Source organism: Arachis ipaensis, chromosome B9 (assembly GCF_059453495.1).
Source record: "Arachis ipaensis isolate K30076 ecotype BB chromosome B9, ASM5945349v1, whole genome shotgun sequence".
Lineage (NCBI taxonomy): Eukaryota > Viridiplantae > Streptophyta > Magnoliopsida > Fabales > Fabaceae > Arachis > Arachis ipaensis.
Genome location: NC_142444.1, coordinates 158517395 through 158544848, shown reverse-complemented (window position 1 = coordinate 158544848; position 27454 = coordinate 158517395). Strand labels below are relative to the sequence as shown.

General features: G+C 31.0%; 3 protein-coding genes across 4 annotated transcripts; all 3 read left to right on the top strand.

The window, feature by feature from the left end:
- The first annotated feature begins 201 nt into the window (after positions 1-201).
- On the top strand, positions 202-3178 carry LOC107616126 (cysteine-rich receptor-like protein kinase 29). 2 transcript variants are annotated; one of them, XM_088498265.1, is made up of 7 exons: positions 202-1075; positions 1220-1351; positions 1513-1652; positions 1742-1952; positions 2054-2291; positions 2420-2545; positions 2693-3178. In XM_088498265.1, the coding sequence occupies exons 1-7, from the start codon at positions 238-240 to the stop codon at positions 2739-2741; spliced, it is 1734 nt and encodes a 577-aa protein (XP_088354391.1). In that variant the 5' UTR covers positions 202-237; the 3' UTR covers positions 2742-3178. The 2 variants fall into 2 exon arrangements, with proteins under 2 accessions (XP_088354391.1, XP_020966839.1); XM_021111180.2 differs by having other exon boundaries at positions 2420-2570.
- A 4337-nt stretch (positions 3179-7515) lies between these two features.
- Positions 7516-10221, top strand: LOC107616127 (cysteine-rich receptor-like protein kinase 26). Its single transcript, XM_088499589.1, has 7 exons — positions 7516-8353; positions 8509-8643; positions 8778-8917; positions 9009-9248; positions 9328-9533; positions 9645-9795; positions 9886-10221. The coding sequence occupies exons 1-7, from the start codon at positions 7516-7518 to the stop codon at positions 10219-10221; spliced, it is 2046 nt and encodes a 681-aa protein (XP_088355715.1).
- A 9082-nt stretch (positions 10222-19303) lies between these two features.
- Positions 19304-22490, top strand: LOC107616503 (cysteine-rich receptor-like protein kinase 7). Its single transcript, XM_016318451.3, has 7 exons — positions 19304-20224; positions 20317-20445; positions 20704-20834; positions 20923-21133; positions 21251-21488; positions 21587-21740; positions 21853-22490. The coding sequence occupies exons 1-7, from the start codon at positions 19324-19326 to the stop codon at positions 22189-22191; spliced, it is 2103 nt and encodes a 700-aa protein (XP_016173937.3). The 5' UTR covers positions 19304-19323; the 3' UTR covers positions 22192-22490.
- Positions 22491-27454: the final 4964 nt, after the last annotated feature.

The following is a 27454-nucleotide window of genomic DNA, read 5'->3' as shown; positions in this document are numbered from 1 at the left end:
AGTGAGTGATTTTCTACCATTAGATGTAATCTCACACCATTAAAAACACTATTGATGACCAATTGATGATTACAAAACACCAAAATTACTGGTCTTAGCATTCCTCTAAATTAATAATAATTGGAAAGTTCATTGCTGTTTCAAAGAACAAGTTGACAGAAAGTTGATATTATAAATGAAAAAGAACGGAACCTCCATTCCTTCAATTTTCCATTTGTTTCATGAAGGTCATAAACAATGGCTACCATGACCATAGCTTCCGAAAACTTGCTCTTACTTCTTTCTGTCCTTGTCATCTTCACGTCTCTAGCCACCTCTCTACCAGATTTTGTACACTATCTCTGTAAAGACAACAATGGTAACTACACAGCTAACAGTACCTACAGTTCAAACCTCAATACCCTTTTGTCCAACCTCTCTTCTATCATTGGAACCAGCAACAACTACCAATTCTACAATGTCTCCAATGGCAAAACCACAGACAAAGTTAACCTCATCTGGATGTGCAGAGGAGATGTTACTAAAGAAGATTGCCTTAGCTGTTTGAACGATTCAAGAATCCTTCTGCCAAATGTTTGTCCAAACCGGAAGGAGGCAACAGGGTGGTATGATTACTGCATGTTACGCTACTCGAACCGGTCCATATTTGGGATCATGGACTCCACTCTGTGGGAGATACATAACAATGGGAATGTAAGTGATGTGAATGAGTTCAACCAAGTTGCTGCAGACTTGATGCAAAATCTAAGAAGCAAAGCTGCTGCAATTTCTGGTGAATCTCTGATCAAGTTTGATGCAGGGGAAGCCAAAGTAGGGGCAGGATTTCAAACCGTGTATGCTCATGTACAGTGCACTAATGATTTGTCAGAGCTAGAATGCAATGATTGCTTGTCTGGAGGAATCTCCTACATCCCAACTTGCTGTAATGGAAAGAAACGTGTAAGAATTTTTACCCCCAGTTGTAATCTTAGATATGACACACAGCTTTACTTTGATTCTCTAAGCGTTCTGTCACCTCAACCATCTCTATCTCCTGCTCCATCATCCACTACTGCCACTGCTACGCTCAAACAAGGTTTCTAAATTTATAGTGTTAGATATCTATCTATTTATGTGGCTCTATTTAAAAGCTGTGTTAGATATATAACAATTCATGTGTTCTATCTAACTGCTTGAACTTTTTAAATAGATGGTTTCATTAAAACATTGGATTTTGCAGGAAAGAGCAACTTATCATCAACAACTGTGATTGCCATAGTTGTGCCGGTCGTCTCCCTTATTATTCTGCTGCTCATAACCTTTGTCTGCATCTATTTCAGAAGGAAGAAGAAACCAACCAAGTATTTTGAAAGTAAGTCTAAATAATAATAAGTGGTGCCTACAATGTGGTATTGAGTTGTTCACTACTTAACTTCATCAACAATATATAGACAACAAACTAATTAGTACTTGAATTCACCTAATTGATTAGATTTTTTCATTCTCATAATTCTTCTTACTATTCTTACCCAGCTCAAGGTGAATCAGAAGCTGACTGTGAAATTGAACCTATTGAGACATTACAATTCGACTTTCAAACCATCATGGACGCTACGAATAACTTCTCAGTTGCAAATAAGCTTGGAGAAGGTGGATTTGGAATTGTCTACAAGGTAGATAAAGCTCAGATTGAGCTTAGTTATAGCCTCTATCAAAACAAATAGTACTATGTTTGAGTACAAAAACTCTTGTATATTTTCAGGGTAGACTACCAAATGGCGAAGAGGTTGCTATCAAAAGATTGTCAAGGAATTCTGACCAAGGAGATATAGAATTCAAGAATGAGCTGCTATTGGTAGCAAAGCTTCAACATCGAAATTTAGCAAGGCTACTTGGCTTTTGTTTGGAAATAGGAGAGAGGATACTGGTCTACGAGTTTCTTCCCAATAAAAGCCTTGATTACTTCATATTTGGTAACTTAGAATTTCCTCTTGGCTACTCTGTCTTTCTGTTACTTTCATATCTCTTAAAAAGAATAAAGAAATATTATTAACATTATTGAAATATTATGCAGATCCAGTCAAGCGTTTACTTTTGGATTGGGAAGGACGCTATAAGATTATAGAAGGAATCGCTCGAGGTCTTCTTTATCTACACGAGGATTCTCAATTGCGTATTATCCATCGTGATCTAAAAGCAAGTAACATACTCTTAGATGAGAAAATGAATGCAAAGATATCAGATTTTGGTATGGCAAGGTTGTTTGTTGAGAATCAAACTCGAGGAAACACACTTAGAGTTGTTGGAACTCAGTAAGTACTATGATATACCTAAGAGCAAATAAATTTTTCTAATTACTATATTACCCTCAGCAACAAGAGTAAAAGAAAACTTTATGCTATCTCAATCTAACTGGGTTTATAATTGTGTTGACATGCAGTGGATATATGGCACCAGAATATGCATTGCATGGACAATTTTCAATAAAGTCAGATGTTTTTAGTTTTGGTGTACTACTTCTTGAGATAGTGAGCGGACACAAAAATGGAGACATTCATAATGGCGAGTACGTTGAACATCTAATAAGCTTTGTAAGACTCCTATCTTTTAAGTAACAATTTCTTAACTTTAAAATAGTCCATAATATTTTACATTTGAAGAAAAGATAAAAGAAAAATAAATAACCTTGCTTTTATTGTCTAAAACCTTGCAGACTTGGAAAAAATGGATGGAAGGGTCTGACTCAGTCTCAGATATTGTAGATCAAACATTGGAGAGTAGTAGATTCAGAAATGAAATAACGAGATGCATCCATATTGGATTGTTATGTGTTCAAGAAAATGTAGCTGATAGACCAACCATGGCTACGGTTGTAATGATGCTTAATAGTGAATCGGTCATTCTTCCCATCCCTTCAAAAGCAGCATATGTTACTATGAATAATGCCGGAGATTTATCGAATGGAAGAAGATTAGGTGAATCAGGAAACTATGCTCTGCAAACATCATCAGGAGCAAATGAGGCTTCGATTACTGATCCTCATCCTCGTTAGATTCTCTACGTTGGGTCCTGTTTTGTGTTCTTCCAAACTCAATATTACTTTTTATTTGTTTCATGTTCTGTTACTCGGAGGTTGTGGCTCTGCTGGTCTGGTGACTGTTGTCTCTATTTCTTGTAATGCAAGTTTTGAATTCAATAATTTTGCTTAATGTAGTAACTAGTAACCAAAAAAAACAAAGAAAAGAGAGAGAGAGAGAGTAGCACGTGGGGGGCACATGCCCCACTTAATCTCCTTTTTTCTCTTCCTGAACTAGGGGTGTGCATGGCCGGATGAAACCGGGTTTGATGTGACCCAGACCCGACCCGAAATATATACCGGGTCTATTTATTAGACCCGATGAAACCTATACACTTTCGGGCCACAATTATACCGGATAAAAACCGAGTGAAAACCGAGCCGTTAACATTACATTATCTTGATACATTCTTATAAGCTAGAATGTGAAAATATCCAAATTTCTAAGACACCAACCATTATTTGACATGGTAAAATTCACTTAGAAAAATATAATAAGAACCAACTCTTCTCTAAAATTAAAGCATAACCATAATCAATACTAATATTGTCTAATAACACCAAATATTTAAATCAATATAAATAACACGATATTATGCATTAGTCTAAAATCTTATGCATTTTAAACATAAAACATTAACTTATAGTTTTTATAATAACTAATAACACAAAATATTAAGGTTTACAATACTTAAATTGCACATAAGAATAGCCATCATCTATCACTAATAACACAAAATATTAATTGGGTATGATGATCGAGTCACCGGGCCGACTTCGGGTGACACGAGCCATGACCTGGACCCGACCCGAAATAATGACCGGGTCTATTTTTGAGACCCTTATCCAACCCTAGACCCGATGAAATCACACCAAAATAGTCTCTAAAGTGTTCGGGGCCGAACCGGGTCTTCAGGCCGGGCCAGGCCATGCACACCCCTATCCTGAACTCTCTCGAGCTCCCTATCCCTCTCTATCTCTCGTTTCTTTTTTTCATTCTTTCATACAAGAAACAACAAACCCTCTCATTCCCTTCATCTTCTCTTCTACCTTATCTTCTTCATTTCAAAAATTCTTATTTCAACCACAACACACTAAATTTCATTTTATCCTTCTATTTTATCTCCATTTTAATACATCATTTATAACCAAAGAGAAATTTTAGTTTTCACAATCCTAAATAAAAGAGTTCATCTTAATGAATAAAGGAAACATTCAACTTTTGAGTTTCAGTTATTATTGAGGCTTCAAGGTAACTCTTTGACTCAATAATTAACTATATCTCTAATTTTTGTCATCTCTATACATGTGGATATAGCAAAATCCGAATTAGGATTATTAAGATTAGGAAATTATGGGCTTTTATCAAAGTGAATAAAATTATGTTAATTGACAATATTAGTAGCTCACAAATATCATTATTGTCATATTTCTAGAATTGTAGAGTTATTGGACATCATTTGGTAGCTCGTTGACGCGCTCAGAGTTGCTTCTAGTTTCTTAGAATCAAGTTGTGAGTGGATATTATGTCTATAATTGTTTTTAAATATACTATTATTAATATTTAAATTAAATGATTATTTTTAGCATTTGAAATTATTTGATTGTTGTGATTTTTGAATAATTGAAATGGAAATTGATTTCTCAAAAGCTCATAATTTTAAAAAGATACACACGGGACGATATTTATATATTCCCTACATACTTATTTTCTTATTTGTATTTGTTAAACTTTAATTAAATTTTTTATATGCATTCTTATATATACTCTATTTTTATGAAATTTAGTAATATGTTACAAGTATTAGAAATTGTTATATGTGATTTGGTTCGGATTGGTTTAGGAGACTCTGACTATAAAACCATAGTTAACGGCAGTTATGACGTTAACCTATATGCATCTGACTCAGACTTCAGCTAGCAGGGGCGTTGCTAGCCTAACGTGTAGGCTACACGTTGGATCTGTTATACCGTACGGGCACACTAGAGTAAAGGGCTACCCTTAGAGGTGGAGCCGCCCCCAAGTGTGTAATATTTGATTTGATTTGATTTTACTTCTAGAATGAGAACTCCATTTCAGTTCATTCCGCTTAATTATTTATCTATTGTTTGCATAATTGATTAATATGAATTCCTCATCTTTGGAAAGAAATATAATTTTCATGGTAAAACTTGTATGGTCTCGTGTGGGTTATAGATATAAGGTTTGCTCACTGAGTTGCAAAACTCACCCTATTATATTCCTATATTTTTCAGATACAGGTATCCTTCCAGGTTCTATTCCACTTGCCCCTTAGTAGATCTTAGTTATTTCAGTGAGCCCTTCTTCTTTTTAAGGGCTAAGTAATTATGTAATGGAACCTTTGCTCAAAATCTAGATTATGTCAATGCTCCATATACCACAGGCAGGATCCTTGTGTTGGTTATATTATTTTGAATCTTTAACTGTTTAGATAGTAATTATAATTTGGTTATGTAAGACTTAAACTGTTGGTTATATATGATGCGTATTTTGGATATATTTAGTTGTGGATATGATTGGGATATGTTGTTGTTGTTGTCTTTGGAAATGAATGTTTATTATTGATACATGGAGTTAATATTTATGTTGGTAAGGTCTTAGAAACAAAAAAGATTCTGTCCGTTTTTCTAAAAATTTGGTCATTTGGCTTGCTGAGGGACTTGTCCCTTAAGCGTCAATCATGACTTGGTTCGGCCATGATAGTTAACTCATACTCATTTCATTTTATTCCTTTTTCTGCATACTTCATGCAACGTTGGAGATATGGTTAGTCTTAAACTTATTGTGAATTGATTTTATTATCACACGTTCGCTCATCCATTGGTCCATTGGGGTGACAATTGGTATGATAGGATAAGGTTTGGATCCAACTCTAATTCTATCTGTATATTGAAATTTTTATATAAATTTAACCATATTCTACTCGGGTTAAAAATATCCCAACCCTAACCCTATCCGTTCTTAACCCGGGAGTACCCGATTCTATTCGTAGGTTATAAAAAAAGATGTAACATTATTATATAACTTGTTGATAATTTAAAATATAACTGACTTTTATGTAAACAAAATGTATTAAATTATTATTTAATGATCTTTTCTTAATATATCACAGCCTAAAATAAACCATGACCGACGCTAAGAGGAGATGATGTATATAAGAAAAGATATATATAAGAAGAGATAAAAAAGAGGTGTAAAGTGAATGTCATTTATATAGCAAACATAAGATGAAGTAAATAGAAAGGAGATGATGAATTAAATTTTTCAAATAAGCTTGTGTTGCAAAATATTAGTAAGAATAAAAAAAAAGTAAAAGGATGTGATTATGTGAGACAATAAAAAAAATATAAATAAATATAAAAAGGAGTGAATATAAAAAAAGATGACGAATTAAATTATATTAAATATATAGAGCATGTAATTTATATAAAATTAACGAGTAAAAGAATATAAAAAAAATAACACTAAATACTAATTTTATAAAAAAATGAGAAAAAATATGCTTTATACAAGTTTGAAAATGATTTTCAAACCACTTTATTTTCTCTTTTTATAAAATATAGATGGATAGATAGATTATAAATAATAATATATTATAAATAAATAAAAAATAAATAACAAAAATGAATAAAATAAATTATAAAATAATTTTTGTAACTCAATTATATTTATTAAAGATAATAATATTAATATTTAAAGTATTAAATAAACAAATAAATATCAGAACGAAAAAAAATCTAAGTCATAATACAAAAAGAAACTAAGTTATACCACGGTACCACCTTAAAAAAAAATAAGATGCGCTCAAATTAAGTAATTTCTCTTTTAGATTATGATATATATACATTAAAATTAGTCATTAAAGTTTGTTTAAAGTATAAAATACATATTGAAATATAAATACTTATTAAAAATAAATTAAAATACACATATATTTATATATAAATACATTAATATTTTATTTACTAACTTGGTGTACGAATAATATTTTTGTAATAAATAAATCGAAAGATTCCACTTTTCGTTAAACCATTTCCCTTTAATTTTTTCAAGCTTCCCGGTTCCCACAAGTAGATGTGACTGATTACTTGAAAGCAACTACTCCTATGAAGATGTTAAAAATATCTTTTCATGATGATCTTTGTTTAAAAAGTGTAACTTATTTATTTAGTAACACTTTAAATAAAGGTAACACTTTTACTTCAAATAAAATCAAACCCTACAATCTATCATCTATGGTTAAAATAATGTATCTTTACATAATGATAATCATTAAATCTTCATTGGAGTAACTACCTTACTTGAAAGTTCATTGCTGTGTGAAAAACAAGATAGAAGACGGAAAGTTGATATTATAAATCTAAAAGAACAGAACCTCTATTCCTATGTCAAACTTAGCTGAACCTTCAATGTTACATTTGATTCATGGTCATAAACGATGGCTGCCATGGCCGTAGCTTCTGAAAACTTGTTCTTACTTCTTTCTGTCCTTGTCATCTTCACGTCTCTAGCCACCTCTCAACCAGATTTTGTTCACTATGTCTGTAAGGACAACAATGGTAACTACACAGCTAACAGTACCTACAGTTCAAACCTCAATACCCTCTTGTCCAACCTCTCTTCTATCATAGGAACTACCAATGACTACCGTTTCTACAATCTCTCCAATGGACAAAACACAGACAAAGTTAACCTGATTTGGATGTGCAGAGGAGATGTTACAAAAGAAGATTGCCTTAGCTGTTTGAACGATTCAAGAATCCTTCTGCCAAAGGTTTGTCCAAACCAGAAGGAGGCAACAGGGTGGTATGATTACTGCATGTTGCGCTACTCGAACCGGTCCATATTTGGGATCATGGACTCCAATCGGTGGGAGATACATAACAAAAAGAATGTAAATGATGCGAATGAGTTCAACCAAGTTGCTGCAGACTTGATGCAAAGCCTAAGAAGCAAAGCTGCTGCAATTTCTGGTGAATCTCTGATCAAGTTTTCTGCAGGAGAAGCCAAAGTAGGGGCAGGATTTCAAACCGTGTATGCTCATGTAAAGTGCACTAATGATTTGTCAGAGCTAGAATGCAATGAATGCTTGACTGAAGGAATCTCCCACATCCCAACTTGCTGCAATGGAAAGATACGTGCAAGAATTTTTACCCCCAGTTGTAATCTTAGATATGACACACAGCTTTACTTTGATTCTCTAAGCGTTCTGCCACCTCAACCATCTCTTTCTCCTGCTCCATCATCCCCTACTGCCACTGCTACGCCCAAACAAGGTTTCTAAATTCGTTTTAGCTTAGTTATATGCAATGCAATCTAATAGAATGTGTTCTTCAGTGTGAGACATATAACAATTTATATGGCTCTAACTACCATTTTAAGCTTTTGGAATAAATTGTTTCGCAATTGTATGATAAGTTGGATTTTGCAGGAAAGAACAACTCATCATCAGCAACTGTGACTGCCATAGTTGTGCCTGTCGTCTCCCTTGTTATTGTGCTGTTCATCACCTTTGTCTGCATCTACTTCAAAAGGAAGAAGAAGAAGCCAACCAAGTATTCTGAAAGTAAGTCTAAATAATAATAAGTGATGCCCACAATGTGGCATTGGATTGTTCACTAATTAACCTCATCAACAATACATAGACAAACAAAGTATTAGATTGTAATTCTCATAATTCTTATTACTATTCCTACCCAGGTCAAGGTGCATCAGAAGCTGACTATGAAATTGAACCTATTGAAACATTACAATTCCACTTTCAAACCATCATGGACGCTACAAATAACTTCTCAATTGAAAATAAGCTTGGAGAAGGTGGATTTGGACTTGTCTATAAGGTAGATAAAGCTAAGATTGGGCTCAGTTATAGCTTCCTTATCAAAACAAATAGTACTATGTTTGAGTACCAAAACTCTTGAATATTTTCAGGGTAGGCTACCAAATGGCAAAGAGGTTGCGGTCAAAAGATTGTCTAGAAATTCTGACCAAGGAGATATAGAATTTAAGAATGAGCTGCTATTGGTAGCAAAACTTCAACATCGAAATTTAGTTAGGCTACTTGGCTTTTGTTTGGAAACAGGAGAGAGGATACTGGTCTACGAGTTTCTTCCCAATAAAAGCCTTGATTACTTCATATTTGGTAACTTAGAACTTCTTCTTGGCTACTCAGCATTTCTGTTATATTTATATCTCTTAAGAAGAGTAAAAAAATATTGTTAACATTATTGAGCAAGTAACATACTTTTAGATGAGCAATAAAATTATAGTCGGAATCGCTCAAGGTCTTCTTTATCTACACGAGGATTCTCAACTGCGTATTATCCATCGTGATCTAAAAGCAAGTAACATACTTTTAGATGAGCAAATGAACCCAAAGATCGCAGACTTTGGCATGGCGAGATTGTTTGTTGAGAATCAAACTCAAGAAAATACAGTTAGAATAGTTGGAACCTAGTAAGTACTATGATATACATAAAAACAAATAAATTTTAATTTCCTAATCAATATATACCCTCAGCAACAAGAGTAATAGAAAACTTCAACTGAGTTTATAATTGTGTTGAGTGGATATATGGCACCAGAATATGCATTGCATGGACAATTTTCAATAAAGTCAGATGTTTTTAGTTTCGGAGTACTACTTCTTGAGATAGTGAGCGGACACAAAAATGGAGACATCCATAACGGCGAGTATGTAGAACATCTAATAAGCTTTGTAAGACTCCTATCTTTTAAGTACCAATTGCTTAACCTTAAAAGAAAAGAAAAATAAATATCCTTGTTTGTATTGACAAAAACCTTGCAGACATGGAGAAAATGGAGGGAAGGTTCTGACTCAGCCTCTGATATTGTAGATCCCACATTGAATAGTAGATTCGGATATCAAATAATGAGATGCATCCATATCGGATTGTTATGCGTTCAAGAGAATTTAGCTGATAGACCAACCATGGCTACGGTTGTAGTGATGCTTAATAGCGACTCCCTCGCTCTTCCAATGCCTTCAAGAGCAGCATATGTTATTACGAATAATTCCGGAGATTTATCAAATAGCAGCAGATTAGGTGAATCAAGAAACTATGCTCTGCAAGCAGCATCAGGCGCAAATGAGGCTTCGTTTACTGAGCTCCATCCTCGTTAGATTCTCTATGTTGGGTCTTGTTTTGTGTTCTTCCAAACTCAACATTGTTTTTTATTTGTTTCATGTTCTGTTACTCGGAGGTTGTGGTTTCAAGTTCAATGGTCTTATTAAGAAAAGTCTAGGGGCCAACAATTTTATTAAATTTTGGTCATCATGTAACCAGCAGAGAAAGGTGAGTCATTGGATGAAATCTCACACCAATCTCACACCATTAAATCATCATTGATGGCTATCAATCCCAAAAGTTACTGGCCCCCTAGCATTGCTCGTCTTATTAATGTGCTATCAAGTGGTTCAGTTTGCTGTCTATGTTTCTTGTAATGCAAGTTTTGAATTCAATCATTTTGGTTAACTCATACTCATTTCATTTTACTGTTCCATTTTCGTTAGAAATGGAAGAAAAAATGAAGTCTCGAGTTGACTTATGAATTGATTTTATTGTTACACGTTAGCTCATCTATGAAAAGAAAGTAATGAAGCTAGAATACTTTGGTGGTACCAACATTAATCCATGAATTGAAGCACTTGATAATGGATAGAAGAATTCAATAATGTTGGTGATGATTCTCTCTCCTAATCCTTTTCATATTCATCTCTGAAACCTCAGCCCAATTTTCAATATCACTATTTTTATAGGGTAAGATAATGCTACAATTAATATGAATTTTTTTTTTTGGTGTATATTAATAGTGAATTATTATACCATGAGAAATTCAATATCATTGTTTTTGTTAAAATTAAACAAGGTAAAAACCTAGAGGCCTTAGGCCCACCAAAAAATAATCTAACTGACCATGACATATCTCCCTTTCTTTGTAAACTTAGACAAGTTCGTAATGTGGCAGAGGTATTGCACCAATGGCCAATATGTTGGCCTCGTAGAAGTCACATCCTAAGTTCGAATCCCAGTTATAATTGGATAGTGATGGAACCTTTAGTTAGTGTAAGTGACAGATTAGTCCTCAACCTTATATGTTTAGAGTTTAAGATTTTAAAAAATAATATTTTAATTATCAAAGATTTAATTGATAATGTATATTTTGGTTTAGGATAAATTATCATTTTTATTTATAAAAGATGTAAATGTTGAGTATTTCGTTGAGTAATTTTGTCGAATTTTATGGATAAATTTGTTATACTAATCTAACCATATCAAGTTGATTTATATCTTTTATGGTTATAATTATCTATATTAAAATTTTTTATAATAAAAAATTATCATTTACTCATCGTCTAATACACTTGTAGATTATTTCATAGATAGAATTTAAAGGATATACTAGAGCAGGAAACTAGTGCTTAATTATTAGTCTTCCCTTTTCTTGTTTTGACCCTCCCAATTTCAAAGGTTATTAGATGGAAATAAAGAATACGTTATTGTTTTCTTTGTTAAACTATTTGTTACATTCTAACTAAAAAATGACTTAGAACTAGTCTCTGTTCCTTCCCTCATCTCCCTCAATCTTCTATTTTAACATTCTAAGCCATCTTAACGTATTCTACCTACGCGTTTCATTCTATTGCTACCCCTCTTCTTTTTCATGTTTTGTTAAACTAAGAAACTCTATGAATTATTGATTAAGATTAACAATTAAATAGTAATAAGTGAATTTCCAGATTCCATAATCACTACTAAGTACTAAGTTCAATTCCTAACACCTTCCCACGGTTTTCCAATTCCACAAACGCGGAAACGCCTATGTTTGATTATGTTGTATACCTAGTGAACGTGGAAACATTTTATAGAACAAACCTTAATGAGATGTACGTAAGTGACAGTTACATACAGACAAAATAAATAACCAAGTTTATATTAAAGTGGAAGACCACTGCTAAATGATTTAATGATTTTATATAATTCCTTAATTTATTGTGTAAATCTTGCAACACAAAAATATCATGGGGCTCTGTTGTTGCCAAATAGATTAAAATTTGTTATTAATGTGTTTCATGTTTGCCAACGCGTGTCTCTATGTTGGTGGAGTAAGAATGTAAGATCACGAGAGAAAGTCAGAGAAACAAGAAGATACCATTAACGGGCATTGCATCTGGATCCAATGGTTTAAGGTTAGCAGATTCATTAATCTAAGCAATATGTAGTAATTTTATAACAGCCACAATTTTAAGCTAACTATATGTCAAGACTAGCTGTGACAAAGTCTCCACCAGTACCAGGTCAACGACGGTATTGTGTCTCTCTCATTTGAATCTTACTCACTTTTTTTTATATTTTTAAGGCCATCATTAATCAGCTAGTTTTTTTTATATGAAAAAAATATCGATATTTTTATTAAAAATAAAATTATTTAGTATAATTATAAGTGAATAAATTTTATAAATAGATAGTTATATAAAATCTGTGATATACGGATATTGATACGTGGAAAAACTCAATAAAAATTCAAACAAAAATCTGTTTTAACCGCAGAAATATCAAAAATAATTTTTTCACAACTTATGCGATTAAGTAGACAATACCAAAAATACTTTAAGTAGCAAATATAATGACAAAAATTAAAATTCTGGTGTCTGATTATTTAATTTCTACTATTATATTTGTTGTTTGGAGTATATTTGATATTGCCTATTTAATCGCACAGGTTGTGAAAAAATTATTTTTGGTGCTTCCGCGGTTAGACAGGTTTTTGTTTGAACATTTGTGGAGTTTTCCCAATAAAATGGTATCAGAGCCTATGGTTAATCGCAATGGCAGAGCTTTGTGTGGGTAAGGGGGCATGACGCAAAATTTTTGTAAAAATATTAGTAATTCTACTTTAAAGAAAATAAATTAGCTTGTTTGATTAAATTGATATACTTTTAACTTATGTATCTGAATTTTATGTCTATTTTCACCATTCTTTCAAACTTTTTATTCTATTCTATTTGACATAACAAATAGCATATCTTTAAATCAACAACACATGACATATTTTTAAAGCAACGTTACAAATTAAATATCATTATAGAATTAACACTAAATTATATTTAGCTTCTCATATAGTTTCATGCATTATTTTATTTTTAGAATAATAAAAATTATAATATAACTAATAGTAATATAAGTTATTAATAAAAAGTTATTATTTTATTTTTAAATTAACTTTACAAATTTAATGCCATTATAGTATAACACTATTTACATTAATAATTTTAATATTTTTATTTTATTAGAAATTTAAGATTTTATTTTGTTCTATTATATTATTTAATCTGTAATATAAATAATAATAAAAATAATTACTCTTGAGACTTTTGAGAGATAAATATTTTCAAAAGTAAAATTAATTTTTTAAAATGTTAAAAAATAATTTATAAGTTATAATTGATTTTATATAATTTAAATAAAAAATCAATTTTTTTTAAAAAATTAGTTTTTAGATAAAAAATTAATTTTTTAAATAAAATAAATTTTTATGTGCAAAAACTAATTTTTTCATGTAAAAACTGATTTTTTTTAAATTAATTTTTTATTTAAAATCAAATTAACTTATTAACCTAAATAAATTTTTTTATTAATCAAAATCAGAATTATTTTTTGTTAATCTTAACCATATATAATCCTAGATATTAATAATAAATTTAAAAATAAAATAATTATAGTTATAAATTTTATTTTAATATAAATATTATTATATAATTTTTATTAAGATTTTTGGCCCCTCTAAAAAAAATTTCAAGCTCCGCCAATGGTTAATCATTCTGGTGGTTTTAAGGAGTATTCAAGGTGAAGTATCGAAAGTCTTCCCGGCAAAGATGGTCCGAGCGGCGTGTCCCGCGGTGTTTTGCGACGGTGTGATGGACGAATATTCGTGGTGGAGGAGTTACAAAGAGGGGGAGATGTGAAAGCTTACACTTGACGGTGAAATTGTTAAGGTTGCAAGTGTGAGAAGTGTATGAAATTAGTCCTATATCAAAGAAAATAAGGAAGAATGAAGAGTTTATAAGATGAGAGATCAATTAATTTAACTTATTATCTTAAGGTTTTAAGTTGGATGTGGTGTCTTCATGATACAACATAGGACACGAAAGCAACCATAGGCAATTCAAGGGAGGTCGCCCCAATTTTTTTTTTAAAATGAGTACTATTAGTTTATTATTATTACATAATTAATATATATATTATTATTGATTAAATATATTTTTGTATATTAGACACTAAAAGAAATTTACATATTAGTAATTTAATATGTATAAAAAATAAGTTTAATATATATTATAATATATTAGTAACAATTAACAAATAAGTTTAAAAAATAATAAAAGCGTATAAATATATAAATAATTAAAAAGTTATTAAAAAATATAGGTTTGATTAATGTAAAAAGTAATAATTATAAAAAAAATCTTGTTTTGACTCTTTTTATGACTACAGTAACAATTGAATAGATTTTTTAAACAATAAAAATTATTAAAATAATACTTTAAAATAATATGAAAGACGAACTTTTAGCATATTATATGATTATATATGTTAAAAAAATGCTTTAAAATTTATTTCAGATGGTAAACTGATGATTTTAGTTATATGAACTATCACAGACCAAATTCAAAAATACCAAAATCTTAAAGTATGTAGTTGAATGTTAAATTTTATATAATATAATTATTAATTTTGATCTATATACTATAAATTATATTTTGTTAATTTTTTATTATGTTATATTTTAATTTATTTTGTATTTAATTTAGCTCTCCTCTTATAAAATTTCTGGATCCGCCACTGACTAGAACACGGCATATATATAAAATATAAAGTATTTTTTAAATAAATTATAATCATATTTTAGTATTTTATTGATATTAAAATATAAATTAATTTGTTTATTATTTTTAGTGTCTTTTTTTAATTATATAAAGTATTTAAAATATGTTTTGTTTTAATAATTAATAATATATATTATTTTTTAAACTCGCCAATGAATTATAACTCAAATGTTATAGTCTCCTCATACTCATCTAAGGGATCATGGGTGTCTAAATATATCCGAAAAATTTTTTTAATTTTTTATTAAGATAGAGTTGAACACAGAAAACACGCGTATCCCCGACGAATGTCAATGAGTATCCAAAATATTTGGAGATGGAAATTTTCTTTAGTTTTTTAAAGGCAAAGTAAAACTAAGTTCATGAACTTATTATCCTATATTAAAACAAGTTGATAAGAGCTATTTTTTTTTTCTTCGTTCGGGGGGCGAAAAAAAAAAGAGAATATGATCTTATGATCCTATATCAGAAGAAGTTGACAGGAGTTATTTCTTTTTTCGTCGTACGGGAGTGAAAGAGACAAAGCTGAGATTTTTCTCACTTTTGGCTCAGTGGTAGAACGCATCCTGATCGTTGCGTTATTATGTCTGTGAAGGCTCCCAACTACATGAATAATTTAGGGCTTATTTGGATGATTTTTTTTTTAAAATTTTTTTTGAGTTATTTTTTTAAAAGATCTTATAAAAAAGTAAAAGTAATTATTTGGATGATTTTTTTTTTAAATCTTTTTTGAGTTATTTTTTTAAAAGATCTTATAAAAAAGTAAAAGTAATTTTATGTTTGGATATTTCATGCAAAAAAAATATTTATTAATTATGTTTAAGTATAATAATATAAAAGTATATTTTTGTTTATTTATTAGGTAAAAAATATATTTTTTTAAAAAAAATATCTTTTAAAAAAAAGATATAAATTGTAGTTTTTTAAAAAAGATATTTTTTATTTTTTAGTACTTTTATTTTTACTATTAAAAATTTGTTAAACACATTAAAAAAAATAAAAAATATATTTTAAATTTTTTTTATTAAAATAATAGCACCCAAATAAAAATTTAATGTGCTCATCGGCCTATGATATCGGGTTTTATAGTATAGAACACGTATCATTATTTTGATAACATACAAAATGCATATTAAACATATTTTTTACACATTTATAAATTATAATACACTTTAAATGTTAATATTCAATTAAAATAATACTTTTATATTTATATTAAAAATAATTTCTGTCATCAATCTTACCATTAATTATGGGTCTATGTATCAGAAATGGTGAAATTAAGGTAAGTCACGTTGACATGTTGATAAATTTGGCACATTTTTGTCTTTTAAACTTGTCTAGTGACAAGGGCCAAGGCGGTTTCAATTAATCGATATCTTTCTTTTCTAAAAGGAATAAAATAAAGCCAAAAACTTAGTCATCGTTTTGCATTGCCATTGAGCTATTTAATGTGTTTTTGGATTATTATTTGTAAATAAAAATTATATAAAATTAAGTTTATAAAATTGATTTTAATTAAAAATGAGTTGGTATTAACATAATTTATATTTAGTAATTTTTATTTAAGATAAATTATAAAAAATTGGATTACATTATTTAAAATTATTTTTAAATAAAAAATTATAAAAAACATAAATTTAAATAATTATTTTATATTATTTTATAATTTTATTTTAAATATTTAAATATATTTAAAATTTTTTTAATATTCTTAGTACTCTTTACTTTAATAAAATTAATAAAATCATAATACAAAATTAAAAAATATTTCATACAAAAAATAACAATAACAGTTAAAAAATTTATTTAAACAAAAAATAATAATATATATGAGAAAATATTAAAAAAATATTATAAAATAAATAATAAATATATAAATAATAAAGGACATAATTAGTATATATATAAAAAAATTTTTGAGTACAATGTGAAAAAGTGAAAGTAAAAAAAAGAATTTACAACTTTTAATAAATATGGGTTAAAGAATAAAATCACTTCTACGTATACGAAAAAAAAGGTTAAACTATTATCACTAATAATCTGATCACATCATTAATAATATAAAATATTTGAAATATTTGAAACAGGTTATTAAACTATAATATATATATATATGAATGCAATCATTTGAAAGCTATTTTAATTTGCTCTAATAATCATCACCGTATTAATTTACATTTAAGATAACCATTTAAATACTAATAAAGCTTAAATAAATAGATATTTGTGTAAAATATTTTTATCTACCATATCTATTTCCATTATATATGTAGTGGAAATATAAGAGAAATTCACACACACATAAAATTTATAAAAATACTATTAATTAAAAAGCATTGTATTCAAAATTTCTTAATTAAAAAATTTAAAATATAAAATATTTACTATTTTAATAAATCTTATATTTATTATTATTTCATATATTTAATTTGTAAAAAGATACTTCATTACACATTTTTCTCATATTTATAATGCGTATAAATTAAATCATTTAATTATGTTTTGAATATTAATTATTCACTTATTGATCTTTTTTATAATTTTTTTTTTAATCTTTGCCAGTGAAATTTTAGACGTAATAACTAACAACATTAAAATGTAGGAACAATGGAGTTGGTCATTTTTTTTCTGTGATTAGTTTCAGTAAAATTTGGATTTAAGAAATACTTGTAGAAGCTAACTATTTTTTTTTTTCAATATATAACCAACACTTAAAAAACACTTTTCAACATGGTATACTAATTCAGGGTAAAGCTCTTAAACAAATAGAATGTTATTTAATATTATATTAATCTCCTAAAATCAAATACTTTATATGCATGTCTGAATTTAATACTCACTCCATATAAATTGACTTATTAAGTTCGGTTTAAATTTTTTTTATATAAATCGAATAAAATAGATTTGATTTACATGCATTAATAATAAATTAAATGAAACAAATTTAATTTATAAGAAAACGATATTTAAAGTCAATTATTTTGATTTACTATACAACATTAAGACTAAGTAGATCGAGCATAATAGATTCGATTTACTTAACCCAATGAGCCAACACAAATCGATTTAAATTAATTTGATCTAGAGTACGAGTTTAAGGTATATAAATATGAACAGAACACTAAATTTTTATTAGAGTGGTATTTACAATGGCTAGTGAAGAGATTTTTTAATTTTTGTATACTACAGAAGTACAATTAAGAAAAAAAATATGAGAGAAAATAAAATTTATTGATAAAGATCCATTGAATGTTTTTATATTATCAAACTTTCTATGAATTTTGTTGAGTTTCAGAATATTATAATAAAAAAAATTAGAATTGCATGGCATGAAACGGGTGGAAAAGTTATTTGATAGAATTTTGATTTTTATTGTACGAGATAGTGTGAAGTATGACTTCTTTGTAATAGCCGGTGACAAAAATTTGTAAATTTTGTTTCACCGTGGTAATCAATTTTTCTAAGTGAGGATCCATGAGTTATTCGACAAGTTTAGAGATTAGTCTCTAATTCAAGAGGATCGAATTAGAATCTTCAATAAGACAATAACAATACCAAAAGAATCTAGTTCAATGTCTATTAATAGCTCTTCATTTATGTGTCTGTCAATACTTCCGAAACAATTTTGTGACATCCATTTTTTTGCAGCTAATCTCAATGGCGATGACAAGAGCAAAATAGGTGATAATTGATTTTTCAGACAGCTTATTATTGCGATGAGTAGTATTTCTATTATGGTTTCAATTTCAGAAGAGGATAGAAAATTAGATATCGTTAAAGATGTACTGTGAAATGACAATAATATGAAATCTGTCATAATTGATAAAGATAATAATGATAATTTAAAAAGAAGTATTTTAGTTAAAAATAATAGTAAATCAAATTTATTTTATTCTATTTATATAAAATGTGATAAATCGAATTTAATAGTTTAAATTTACAAAGAGTAATGAACATTGAATTTAGACCTACATGTAAGGTATTTGATTTTGGAACATTCATCTAATATTGAATGCTATTCTATTTGTTAAGTGTTTTACCCTATTAATTCAAATGGACGTGTATAGTGCCTGTAAAAACTAGTAAGATGTCGAAATTAAAGTTTTATAAACTTACTTACCCGCATAGCATTTCAAATGACTAATGATTTCAACGTAACTGATTCCAATTTTTTTTTAATAAAAAATAGAAAGACTCGAATTAGTAATTTTTTAACTGAGTACGAACAAATTATATTATTTTAACTCATTGGTAACTGAATCCAATTGTACACATTTAAAATTGGATAAAAATATCAAATGACGTCATTAAAGAGAAAGAAAGGAAGATACAAGAATGTTTGACTATGAAAAAGAGCAAGCAGAAAGTAGTCCAGATTCACTAACGCAATCTCTATATACAATACAAACTTTGTATCTGAATCCACTATGTATCTTACTCTCACTCCCAATCCCAAACATTCCCCAACGCAACACAATGATCACACCTTCTCTCAGTTTCCTCCTCCTCCTCTTCACTGTGGCCTCCGCAGTGCCAAGTTTCTTGAACTACAGCTGCATCACCGCCAACAACCCAGCCAGCACCACCTACCTCAACAACCTCAACATCCTCTTAACCAATCTCACTTCCAACACACAAATCGACTACGGCTTCTACACTTCCTTCTTCGGCCACAACACTGACACAGCCTACGCTATTGGCATGTGCAGAGGAGACGTCAACCTCAACGATTGCCGAAGCTGCCTCAATGATTCCAGACTCCTTCTCACTCAGATATGTCCCAACTACCAAGCCGTTGGTTGGTACGAATACTGCATGCTTCGGTACTCCAACCTTTCCATGCTCGGAAGAGTTGCGGATCATCCACAATTCTCTTTGTGGAATCCCTACTTCATTTCTTCCAAAGAGTTCAATCAGTTCAACAAATCACTCAACACCTTGATGGACAAGCTCAGAATCGAAGCTTCTGGAGGTGACTATCGTCGTAAGTATGCCTTCCAAAACGTGACTTCTGGAATTCAGAGCTACAAAGGCATATTTGGCCTTGCACAGTGCACACCTGATTTGTCTCGGCAACAGTGCGACGATTGCCTGTTTGGGGCATTTTCGGAAATTCAAGGTTGTTGTAATGGTAGGAGAGGTGCTAGGGTTATCAAACCCAGTTGTAACATTAGATATGAAATCTACCCTTTCTTGACGTCTACCATTGATGCATTCTCACCGTCAAACGCTCCAGGTAAAGAAGCCTCAAACATCATGTTTGTTTCACTTTTCTTCTTTGTGTATTTAAGTCATGGAATATCTAACCAAGGAAGCTGATTTGTGCAGGAAAAGGTAGCAATACATCACGAACCACCGTCATCATCGTCATCATAGTTGTTGTTGCTGTTGCTGCCGCTGCTGCTTCTATTTTGGTGCTCAGTTATGTGTACGTCTATTTAAGAAAAAATTTTCAAAGTAAGTGTTGAGTGTTGAGTGTTGACTTCTTTGCTTAATTTTGTGATGCATATGCTTCTAAAATTTGAAGTGGCAACACTGTGTCAACCGAATTGTTTCCATCAAATCTCAGAATGATTCCATGCATTAATTACTCAATCATTGTTTGTTGTAAGGGAAGAAAAGAAAAAACAGGGGAATTCAATAGTCTTTCTATTCTAGTTCTACCTTAAGAGATGTAAGTGTAACTCACTAGTTATCCTTGTTTCAATTGTGAAGCTGATGAATCGAATGAAGAAATCATAGCTGATGAATCATTACAGTTCACCTTTGATACCATACGAGTTGCTACAGAGGATTTCTCATATTCTAATAAATTAGGAGAAGGTGGATTTGGATCTGTTTATAAGGTAAAATACCGCTATTTCACTTCAATAGATATCATTTCTTTTTATTTTATTTTTTATTTGGTCAAAACATAGTATGATATATTCTCAGGGAAAGCTCTCCAATGGACAAATGATTGCTGTGAAGAGGTTATCGAAGGACTCAGGCCAAGGAGAGATGGAATTCAGGAATGAAGTGCAGTTATTAGCTGAGCTTCAACACCAAAATTTGGTTAAGCTTCTTGGTTTTTGCTTGAAAGGAAGTGAAAGGTTACTTATCTATGAATTTGTTCCCAATAAAAGCCTTGATTACTTCCTATTTGGTAGGTTCCTGATTAGCCTATTACTCATCAATTTTATTTCAATACAACTATACAAATATTAAACTACAAAGATAAAGCTAAGCTCACGATCAACTATGGTCTCTGGTGATTATGTAGATCCAACCAAGTGCAGACAATTGGATTGGATAAATAGATTCAAAATCATTGAAGGTGTTGCACGAGCCCTGCTTTATCTTCATGAGGATTGTAAGACACGTATTATACACCGAGACCTAAAACCAAGCAATATTCTTTTAGATGAAGAGATGAATGCTAAACTATCAGATTTTGGATTGGCACGATTATTTATTGTAGACCAAAATCAAGGAAAAACCAGTAAAATTGTTGGTACATAGTAAGTATTAGAATACACTCAAGTTTTTTTCTTCGTATCATTGGCCTTAGCAACCAAAACAAAAAGTTAACATTTATGTTTGAAATATTTTTATGTAGTGGATATATGGCGCCCGAATACGCTATGTACGGACAATTTTCAGTCAAGTCAGATGTCTTTAGTTTTGGCGTCCTAGTTCTTGAAATCGTGAGCGGCCAAAAACACAATTGCACACGCCGCGGAGATACTTTAGAGGAGTTACCCCTAACCTTTGTAAGTTTATCTTTGTCACTGTTACATGACATCTTCATTTCTGTCAAAAGTAGAGTATATTTTAAAAGATTATGTGTTCATAGACATTCATGAAGAAATTATATTGTTGCAGGCATGGAGAAGTTGGATGGAGGGCAGAGCTGCAAATATTATAGATCCATCACTAAGCAACAGTGCAGAAAATGAAATATTGAGATGCATTCACATTGGTTTGCTGTGTGTTCAAGAGAATTTAGTTGAGAGACCAACCATGGCTTCCATTGTATTGATGCTTAATAGCTCATCTCTGAGTCTTCCAGTACCAATGGAACCTGCATTTTTCGCGGGAAGCAGAGCCAAAAGTCCTCGAGTTGCGGATAAACAGTCAGAGGAGTATATTTTAAAGGGAACAAATGAATCAACAGGTATATCAGTTCAAGAGTTTACCATTACTAAGTTATATGCTCGCTAGAATTATGGAATGGTGGTGGTGTCATATGTCATCCATCACTGATCATGTTTCAATCAGAATACACTGCCTTGGAGCTCAAGCAATTAGACCATAGGTCACCTTTGTAATTAATATATCCGTAATTAAGATTATATATTAAATAATATTTTATTTTGTTAATTAAGTACTCTTTAGGTACTCCTGAGGTACTCTGATGTATATATGATGTATATAGATCGTTAAATAAAGTATATTTATTAAGGTTAGGATGTATATGGATAATAGATATAATAAAGGTAATGAAACTTTTCATCTCTCAACTATCTTTTTTTCTCTCCTTTCAGAGTCTCTCTCATATGGTGCTTTTTCCATCGTTTCGTCACTCAACTCTGTAGATTTGAACAGAATTTTGTAATATCTAAGACGTGATCATAAATTATGAGCATCATTAGTGGGTGTATATAATATGCATGGTGTGGCTATTTTACTAGTTACTGCTCTTTCTACCGTTGTTTATCTATTTAATTCTTTACATGGTTGAAAATTTTGGTTTCTATTACATTCGTCTGAATTGTGCAGGACTGAAATCAGCCGCAGAATCTTTGATTTTGGAAGGCACTTTGTTAGAATTATTTCATTTTTACATGTTTGATTCAGGATTTATTCTGATACAAAATAAATATAAAAAGAGTAAAAATAGAAGTTCCAACATAACACATATGGTAAGTGTCATGGTATAAAAATATTTAAAAGAAAAAAATGTTACAATCCTAATATATGTAAACTCTGTATATTAATATTCTGTATTTAAGTTTTTACCATTTAATTCACCCATAATTCATTATTCTTTTTTCATCTCTCACTTCTCTTTAAATTTTTTGCTTCTTGCTTTTATTTATTTCTCTTTTCTTATTATTATCTTAAAAATTTTGGATGTGAGATGATATTTATAGACAATAATTTAGAATTCATGGAACAGTTTACTTTAGTATGTTAGTGACATTTACTTAAACATAGAGCAGCCTAAAGTGTATACATCTTATTATTGGTGGATTCACTGAAAAAGTAGAATAATATAAGTCAAAGAAATATGATATAATTTGGCTAATATAAGGTGATATTTTAGTTAAAAAATTATTAAATACACGAAAAAAATTAATTATTAAATAAGTTATTATGTATTTATATAATATTTAATTTATTTTTAATATATTTTATATTTTAATATATATTATTTTATATAAATAATTAGTTTTTAATGTATATGTAATATGATTATTTTGATTTTAATATCTGAATAAGTTAGGTCCGGAAGGGACCAAGCACAGTAGAGGAACACTTGTCCCACTAGAATTTTGACAAAAAAAAAAACGTTGAGTAATTATGTATATATTTATATATTTTTATTATTATACTATATTATTTGTCTCAGAATAAAATATAAATTATTCCTCACGATACAATTACTGATTAATTACTCACCATATAATTACTGATTAATTACCAAAGTGAAGTTTATTTTTCTACATATAAATGAAATTATTTGTAATTTTTTTAAAAGATTAATTAAAAAATAAAAATATGTATTTATAGTAATAACTCATATTTAGTTATTTTTATATAAGTTGATAATTAAAAATTATTAAATGATAATTTAATTAAACATATTAAATTATCTAACGTTCTTAACTATCAAATGTATCTAAATTTTACTTTTATTTATATATCAATATTTTTAAATTTTTATTTAAATAAATAAAATAAATAATTATAAAAATTATTTTTAAAATCCATTCTCCAAGTTTATGTAAATGAGATAAGGTTGGGAGAACGCCTATATATACATTTCGTTGATAGCGAAGTTCCATGTCCCAATTCGAATCTTTCAACCACTTTTTTTTTCTTTTTTTTAACCATTTTCTAACCATATTATCGAGTAATATGAAGATGGCGCGCAGATGCACGTGATCGGAAAATTAACCGGTTGAATACGACATGGCACTATGTTGGGATAGACGGCTTTACGGTTATTTCTATTATCTTGAGTTTTATGTAATCCCATAGATGTAGAGCCATGGTTAGGGTACTTGCGAAGAACTCGAATACAATTACAACGATTAGGAATAGGTCACAGGTAGAAATTAATAATTCTAGGAATGTGGTTATTATTTTATGTAATCCCATGTATGTATAGCATGGTTAGGGTACTTGCCAAGAACTAGAATACAATTTGTATCATTAGGAATAGGTCACTGATAAGAAATAGTAATTCTAGGTTTGTGTTTATGATTTTTTGGTAATTAAATTGTTAATTATATAATTATTAATTTAGGGTTTAAATATTGGAGTAGATGTTTATCATTTGTGGAGTCTAGTTTAGGAGTCATACGTGTATTAATTTATTAATTTAGTTAGTAACTAGTCAAGAAGTATGATAATTAGATTATAAAGTTAACTCAAAGTTTGGTAGTTAGATAATTAATTACCTTATTGAATGTTTTAATTAATTTCACGTAATGCAATCAGAAAATGTGTGTTTGTTAAGACAGTTTATTATGTTGATGGACCTAGACAAATTTTTAATTTTTAATTTTTAATAATTGTGAAACATTTTTCTTTGTCAGAGGCCTCGCTTACTCCTGTCTCGGCGAGTGTCACACACGCTTCCTCCACCAGACGCCACCTTCCCATATTTGAGGGAGGTTGGATTCGGTGACACAGTGCCTCTCAGGGATTTCGTATTCGACAACTCTCTGATTACGACATTTGTGGAGCGACAACATCCGAAGACCCCAAGCATACCACCCTGGGCTATGCGCAAATAGGGACCCAATTGGGGGTGCTTCCGTAACTTCCTCAGGTGGCACATTACCCAGACATGGGTGATGGTGGAGCGGCTGCTCGGTGCCAGGCCTCCGGTGGTTCCACAGCAGGGGCTCAAAAGAATGAGTCATTCTCGCTGAAACTTATATGATTGAGGAATCATATCCGCCATATGCCACCGACCGATGATCTGGAGTCACTCTGACAGTATGCGAGGTGTTCCGTCTTGTTACTGATCGGAGGCTACCTAATGACGGACAAGTAGAACAACTTGGTCCATCTGCGTTGCCTATCGCTGCAGCAGGACTTTGGGTGGTGCCATGCATTGTCTTGGGACTCGGCGGTGCTTGTCTGGACATACCATTGATTATGCTATGCAGCACACCGAGGCACCACATACATTGCCGGCTGCACTTCGCTGTTGGTGTCTTGGATATATCAGAGATTTTCTCAGTGGTGTCCACCTGATTGAGAAATTTTCATGTATTCTATGACTGTGAGGTAACAATTGTTTATGTGTTTCTTATCTTTTGAATTTGTAACTTGTTATGACATTGTGTAACATGAACTCATATTATTCTTGTAACTGGTGGTAGGTTGGTAGGGTTGTCGCAGCAGAGCAGAGATCAGCATAAGGCGAGGGTTCTGCGATGGCGTCTAGCAATAGACCAACTATGTTGGGACGAGGTTAGTTTTAATATTTAGTCTTGTATATAGACTTTGTTGTTTAACTATTATTGAATATTTATAGGCTATACACAATAAATTTCGTTGATCCTTCAATATTAGTTTTGTTTATGACTTTATGGTTATGGTATAGCCAACATAACAAGAAAGAAACATACCGTTTTTCAGATTTTTTTATCTAGATATATTGCTTTAGGAATATGATAACGTCGTCAAATGGAAGAAGAACGTTAAGAATAGGTTTTTGTCTTTTTAATGCTAAATTGTAGTAGTTGTTGTTCAAATATTTATTGTTTGTTGTTCAAATATATTATATAGTTTGTTGTTCGAATATTTGTTTATTCTATAATAGTTGTTTCAGTTTGTCTGGACGCCCTATGATGACCCTGCTCTCCAGACTCTGCCCCCCGTGGTTTGTCAAGGAGGCAGAGCGGGAGACATGGATGTCAGTCGTCCCCTCGTCTGTTTCAACCTCGTCGAGTTTCACCAGGTTGACTGGGTGAAGTGCCAGTTCAATGGAAAGTAGCTGGTGCCTGGTACCTCAGTCAACGTCGACAAGGTCATTACCATCACAAACCGGGGCGAGGATATGTGGTGGCATGACAGACATGATCAGTGGTATGTTGGCTGGACAAGTCATTTTGAGAAAGGCCGCATGATCTCCATTTAACATATAGCAATCATAATGAGTAAGTATGCCTCAATTAAACTTGAACTGACCAGTATTCAAGGTTCTGTCGGCGGACAACACGGATACTCCATAGACATCCATTTGCAGCTTGACGACAATGCACATGGTACTTTAATCACTCCGATTTCACTACTCGGTACTCAGCACTTCTGCAAATACTGTAGTTCTTTACACCCTGCATTACTGCATCTCGGCATTTGAATATGTGGCCGATCCAAAACTCAACCCCACCGTCTAGGTTGTAATCCTCTTCTCTGGTATTAGAAAACGGAGATTTTTCATATATGGCGTCCAGATCCAATGTATGATAGTGACTTGGCACATTTGATAGCGTCAAAATCGGGTTGGGGGGGAAGGCAAAACATATCACACTGCTGCCTCGGCCCCATCTCTGGTACAAACTCCTCATCATCATCCTCAGAGGAATCACTATTGTTGCTATTCGCAACGTACTCTTCGTCGGAGTCTTCCTCACCCACCTCCATGTCTTCCACTTGGTATGGCAACATGAATCGGTGGCGATGCGAGAGATGGGTCATCCTGCACAAATATCGAGTGTACAGAACCACCACCACCAACATCACCAACCTCGGCGGAAAGCTCCATCACTTGTTCCGCCATGATTCTCCTATAAATGTCGAACATGAGTCTTACATGCTCGTAGCTGAAATAGTCGAAAACGGAAAACTCCATTATCCAACGGTGCTAGCAACCTATACCTCACCCTTCCGATCTCTCTTCTCCCTGTGTCACTAAGGTTACTCAATATCAAACTTTTCAACTCGGACAACGAACTTAGGTGCCGAGTGCGCAATAGTAACGGATTCTCACACTCAAATATCACCTCATTGTTGCTGTTTTTCATATGACAATTGGGGTACACACAAACAACTACATATCCATTATTACTGGACATTTTTACCTACTTTTTGTAAGAAAAATGAGAGAAAAGAAGATATGAAATATATTTAGAGAATGTCAAGGGTTGCACATCCTTTTATCACATACACTAATGATCAAATTTTCTGTAAGTCTTGGACATTCTTCCGGAAAAATTAAGAAGTTATTACATGACAAATATTT